At 48.1% G+C, this 6,107-nt stretch overlaps 1 protein-coding gene across 1 annotated transcript in view; it reads right to left on the reverse strand.

Moving 5' to 3' along the window:
- Positions 1-690: 690 nt before the first annotated feature.
- AMHR2 (anti-Mullerian hormone receptor type 2) overlaps positions 691-6,107 on the reverse strand; it is a 16,908-nt gene continuing 11,491 nt past the window's right edge. The window contains exons 7-11 of the mRNA XM_042782148.1: positions 2,912-3,026; positions 2,595-2,767; positions 2,244-2,391; positions 1,773-1,909; positions 691-900 (exon numbers count right to left, since the gene is read on the reverse strand). Of these exons, the coding sequence (XP_042638082.1) occupies positions 691-900; positions 1,773-1,909; positions 2,244-2,391; positions 2,595-2,767; positions 2,912-3,026 (783 nt within the window). The remainder of the gene's footprint in view (positions 901-1,772; positions 1,910-2,243; positions 2,392-2,594; positions 2,768-2,911; positions 3,027-6,107) is intronic.

The raw sequence follows: 6,107 nt of genomic DNA on the forward strand, positions 1-6,107 counted from the left end.
ATTGGTTTCCCTTTTCTTTGTTGAAGAGGGTCTGTGCAATCCTTCTGCCTAGTCCGCCATCTTGCCCCGCCCTGTTTATATTCTACTTGTAATTTCTTAATGCATCACGTGATACTACACCTCACTGGGCCAGGAAGGCCCTAATGCTCCCACATGCTCTGGAAAGCTCCTGCTCATTCAATGCTCAGCTCAAGCAGCCAGTGCTCTGTGAGGCCTTCAGGGACCCACTCAGGCCTCTCGTTACACCAAGACACCCCAACAGAGTGATTTGCACATCTCTGAGCACCTTCAGGGCAGCAATTTCATTTTATTAACTCTTTTTCCTCGGTTCCTAGCATGAGATCTCCTTCTGGAGGAGAAGGAAAAGAAGAGGGACATACGGAGCCCAGGATCACAGGGGCAGATGAAGGCCTCAGGACATGGAGTCAGGAAAGCTGACTTTATTTCTTTCCTATGTACATCCACCCTTAGTCACTGGCCAGGACTACAATGGACTGGATGCCCACAGAAGGGTCCAATGATTCCACAAATGGGAAACCAGACAGGCATACAGTCACCATATTTATGTCTGCATGTACATAGATTACATATAAACTGCATATTTACACATGGAACATGATACAGGAAGGTTAAGGATTCCTGTAGCAAGGGCCTTGCTGAATGCTGCAGTGGCAGACTCTCAGCGGAGGGCTACAGGGGAGCATGGCGTGGGGCAGGAGTTGAGGGACAGTCTTCCTGGCAGAGAGGTAGGCAGCTGTGTGGACAGCCCTCTGGGCAGGGGTAGGTCTCCTGAGAATGGCCCAGGGTAGCCAGGCGCTGGTGCACACATTCAGCTGTCAGCCGTGCTTCTGGGTCTGCATCCCAACAGTCCTCTAGCAGTTCCCTCAGTCCACCAGGTTCCTGGGAGGAATGATAAGGAGGCAGGTTGGACCCCTCGATCCTGAGTGGCCCCATGTGCTGGGATTAAAGTGCATCTTCAGTGTCCACCACTCCCTGTTTTCAATACTCCACTTCTGGTCCTCTCTACAGCTTCCCTCTCCTCCCCCACCCTGAAATCCAGCCTCCTGCATCTTGTCCCCCTGGAAGGCTCTTTGGGTGTGTCTTCCATAGGGTTCACTTGAATACCATTATGCTAATTATCTTAACAAGGTACTGGGAAATTATTCTCACTCCTCTTGAGCAACCAGGGTCTTCTGGAAACAATGCCTAGGCCTCTGTTATCTCACAGTGTGTGGTGGAAATCTCAGAGGTAGCAGGGGAAGGGACATCATGTTAGGAAATGGTGCATACCCCTGACATTTCACTAGGCGGTCACTACTTTAATCCTTTATGCTAAGGCCTGCCTTTTATTGGTTCACAAACAGAAACATGGATAGATAAGACAGAACGAGGAGGTACTAGACTGAATTTTGGGACAGGCGCCATGTTGGTGGCAGAACTCAGGGAAGAAGCAAAGCCAGGGAGGGCTTCTTGGAGGAGGAGACTGAAGAACAGGCCTAACTAAGGGCAGAGAGGGCTGAGACAAACGTGGCAGAGGTAATCAGGAGGTGTGTGTCTCAGATGTACAGAACAGTTGTGTGAGATTTAGGGTGGAAGACTGAACTAAGGGTGAAAGCAAGTTTCAGCAAGTTTGCCCAGCTCTGGCTGAACGAGAGCCAGGAGTGGTTGGAGATGAGAGAAGATAGGAGTAGACGGGCTGTCTCTTCAGAGAAGTCCTTGATACCATGCCCAACCCCACTCTCTAGGTCCCCAGTCAGCCTGTGGTCTCTTACTGCAGTGAAGCAGCACCAGGTAGATGGAATGTAGGGGCGCCTTCTCTCCTCCACTGCCAAGGCCCATAGCTCACAGGTGGTGGGAGTGCTGCCCAGCTCTGCTTCATAGGCCAGTTGGAATGGTGATGATCTGCTATCTGAGAGAAGGAGTAGGGGATTAGTTTCAGTTAGCCCTTGTGGGGAGAGGCAGAGAGAGAGAAGGGCAAGGCTATCAGCAGATAGGTGGGGCTAGAGTGGGTGGGTGGGGCACCACTGTCCCACCCATCCTTAAAACCCACTGCTGTCAAGTCAATTCTGACTCAGCAATCCTGTAGGAGAGAGTAGAACTGCCCCAAGGCTGTAAAACTTTACAGAAGTAGACTGCCACATCTTCCCATGGATCAGCTGGTGAGTTTGAACTGCTGACCTTTCGGTTTGCAGCTGAGTGCTTAACAGCTGTGCCACTAGGTCTCTTTACTCCCCCATCCTTACCAGGCTGTATATCTGGGCAGCGGCTCAGTATCTCCCATAGGAGCAGAGCCAGAGAGTAAACATCAGCTCGCCGGAGGGCTGTGCCCCAGTTCTGTAGGTCTAGAGTCTTGTCCAAGAGCTCTGGTGCCATATACCTCTGGGTGCCAGCCTGGAGAGCAAGGTGAGAAGAACCAAGAGTCATCTCCATGGCAACCCCTACTACAACACTGGTCCATGCAACATCCCCCAACTACAGACTCAGCTATGTCCCAGACACTATAGGCATGGCTGTACTGTTGCCACAGCAATGGTCACATCTCCACCAGCACCACCACCAACATCCTGGGCCTCACCCCTACCCAGAGTATTCACCTCCATAATGGCAGCTGGGCCTTGCAGTTGAGTTGGAACCCAGGCAGGGGGCTGAGTGAGGCCAGGGAGCACCAAGGCGAGACCCAGGTCTCCAATGGCACATGACCCATCTTCCCGAATGAGCACATTCTGGCTGCTCAGGTCTCGGTGGGCGATACCTGGTTTATATTGACCTGAGGGAAAATCAAAAGTCAAAGAGTCAAGGATCCTCTTCCTCTCTCTTTTGACCCAACCCTTCCCCTCCAATCAAAGGGAGAATCAGAAATATAGGAGCGTGTTCTCTTAATCCCCTGGCTTCCTGACCCAAGGTCACCCACCATCCTGCCAGCGTTCCTCATGGAGAAATGCCAGGCCCTGGGCCAGGGACAGTGCCATCCGAAGGGAATTTGCCCAGTCACTGGTATGCTGGGTCAGGTAGTGGCACAGGGAGCCCTAGGGAGAAGCAAAAAGAAGAGGGACACACAGAGTTGGAGGGGGCTGATCCACCCCAGGGAACAGAGATCAACTGACAGATTTCCCTCTTGCCTCCCTCAGCAGACAGAAACTCTGAGCCCATGTCAGAGCAACAAGCAGTGAAGTGAGTATATGCACCAATCAGATTGACAGGAAAAATAATAACTATAGCTCAAGTGTGCTGAGCACTTACAGAGCCAGGTCTCATGCCAGTATAAAAAAAAACTCACTGTCATCGAGTCAGTTCTGACTCATAGCAACCCCCAGTGGTTTTCTGAGGCTGTAAATCTTCACAGAAGTAGATTGCCGTATTTTCCTTCCATGGAGCAGCTGTTGGGTTTGAACCACTGACCTGTTGGTTAGCAGCCAAATACCTTATCCACTACACCACCAGAGTTCTTTTATGCCAGCATCAAAAGAAAAAAAAAAAAAAAAAAAAACCACCTCACTGCCGTTGAGTCGATTTTGACTCACAGAGACCCCTCCTTGGGTTTCTGAGGTGGTATCTCTATGGAAGTAGATTGCCCAGTCTTCCTTCCAAATCCTCACAACAAGTTCTAGCATGTAGGTACTCATCTTCCCATTTTACAAATGAGGAAGTATATAGAGATTTGAGCAAACTTCTTCGAAGTCCCCTGGTAAGAGAGATGGACCATGAGCCTAAGTAGTCTTGATTCTGGAATTTCTCACTATTAATCACCTCATTTTACTGCCTCGGAGAACTGGGACAAGACAGAAAGAGAAGAGGCAAGACAGAGGCAAACTAGGCAGGGGTGTCCTCTGTAAACCACCTGACCTGAGGGGTCAGGCCTGTGTAGGTACAGATGGATAGAACCATGGGTGAGGGAGTGAGTAGGAATTTGAATGGAAGGAGCAATAGAGTCCTTGTTCAACAAACAGCACTCAGTGTGCCAGGAACTGTGTTCAGACACACCACGATGGCTGACCTCAGGAAGCTCAGGGACAGGTAAGAGGTGATGAAAACATATAAACATAGAATGTGGAAAAACCTGGCAATAGGAGAATAAACAGTGCTGTGGGGCATAAAGTAGGAGTTTTGGTTTTTTTAAAAGTAATTTTTGAGCTGGGCCTGATATGTGGACAAAGAGAGGACTTTCCAGAATTTAAGATTTCAGAGGTGGAGCAGCTGCAGAAAAAAAACAAAAACAAGCCCAAATCACAGAATGTTCTGCTTTGTAGATTTTCACTCCCCACCCCCTCCAAAAAAAATGAACCAGTTGCCTTCCAATCGATTCTGACTCATGGCGCCCCCGTGTGTTTCACAGCAGAAATGCATGCCATAAAATTTTCAGTGCTCATGATCTTTCAGAAGTAAATCACCAGTCTTTTCTTCTGAGGTGCCTCTGACACTAGAGCAGCTGCAGGTGGCGATAAAGTCCAGGAAGGGGCCACTGCATTCAACACTGAAATGGGTTGAAGGGATTGAGCTGCCATGAAGCAAGGGAGTTGAGTTGAGTGGGGGTCTTCCAAACAGCACAGAAAAAGTCCTGACGGAGGGGTGAATAGAAAAGAGGCTGTTCAAAAACACATGATGAGGGGCCAGCCTCTGGAGTCATGCAGCCCCTGGGCAAATGACTTCCCTTTCCTGAACCCCATGTCATCAATAAGTCCTACCTTACAATGTTTGTGTGAAGGTTAAGTATGAAAATATGTTTAAAGTGCCTAGTACATTGTCTAGCACAAAGTGGACAGTAAATGGTATAAAAACTAAAGCAGACTAAACAAAGTACAAAAGCCTTAGCAGGCCCATAAGACCAAGCATGGTGATCTGGCTCCTGCCTACCTCTTCCTCTCCCCTCTTCTTGCTCATTGTCCTCTCCTTCATCTTCAGTCTTCCTGGAGCTGGCCAGGGTCCCCTTCCTCTCACAGGGTAATTGCCCACCCTGGTTCTACCCTCTACTCACTACTCCCATTAATTTCCACTCTCCCTCTAGGTGTCCTGCTCGGCCATCACCCCTCAGGAAAACCTTCCTTGCACTCTAGACTAAGCAAAGTCTCCTACTTTATTCTCTCTTTTGGTACTATTATGGATTCAATTGTGTCCCTCTAAAATATGTGTCAACTTGGCTAGGCCATGTTTCTCAGTATTATGAAATAATCCTCAATTTTGTGATCTGATGTAATTATCCTATGGGTTGTAAATCCTAATCTCTATGATGTTCATGAGGAGCTCTGGTGGCACAGAGGGTGGCAGTTCAAACCCACCAGCTGCTCTGTGGGAGGAAGATGAGGCAATCTACTTTTGTGAAGATTTTTAGCCTTGGAAACCCAATGGGGATCCCTATGAGTAGGAATGGACAGCATGGCAATGGGTTTTGGGTACGTTGTTAATGAAGCAGGACACAATCTACAGGATTAGGTTGTATATGGAGTTAATCTCTTTTTTGATATAAACCAAACCAAACCTATTGCCATCAGAGTCAATTCCAACTCATAGCAAACCCCACTGGGTTCCCAAGGCTGTAAATCTTTACAGAAGCAGATTGCCTCATCTTCCTCCTGTGGAACAGCTGTTGGGTTTGAACCTCCAGACTTCTAGTTAGTAGCCAAATGCCTTACCCACTATGCCACCAGAACTCCCTTTTTTAGATATAAAAGAAATGAAATAAGCAAGCAAAGAGAGAGGGGACTGACTATCATCAAGAAAGAAGAGCAAGGACCAGAGTGTATTCTTTGAACTCAGAGTCCCTAAGCTGAGAACCTCCTGGACCCAGGGGAAGATTGATGCCAAGACACATGTAAATCTGCAAGGAATGCCAGGCCCACAGGTAGTGGAAGGAAGACCTTCCCCCAGAGCCAACAATGAGAAAAAGCCTTGCACTAGAGCTGGCTTTGAATTTGGACTTTTAGCTTCCTAACCTGTGAGAATAAATTTCTGTTTGTTAAAGCCACCCACCTGTGGTATTTCTGTTAGAGTACCACTAGATAACTAAGACAGGTACCATAGCCCTCTCTTTTGTAGCACTTAGCACATTTGACATTTTACATTTATTTTTGTGTTTGTTTGATTCATTTCTCTCTCCCCTGCTAGTAAAATCT

The sequence above is a fragment of the Orycteropus afer genome, unplaced genomic scaffold (assembly GCF_000298275.1).
Source record: "Orycteropus afer afer isolate SDZICR_OR568_19922 unplaced genomic scaffold, OryAfe1.0 scaffold00247, whole genome shotgun sequence".
Taxonomy (NCBI): Eukaryota; Metazoa; Chordata; class Mammalia; order Tubulidentata; family Orycteropodidae; genus Orycteropus; species Orycteropus afer.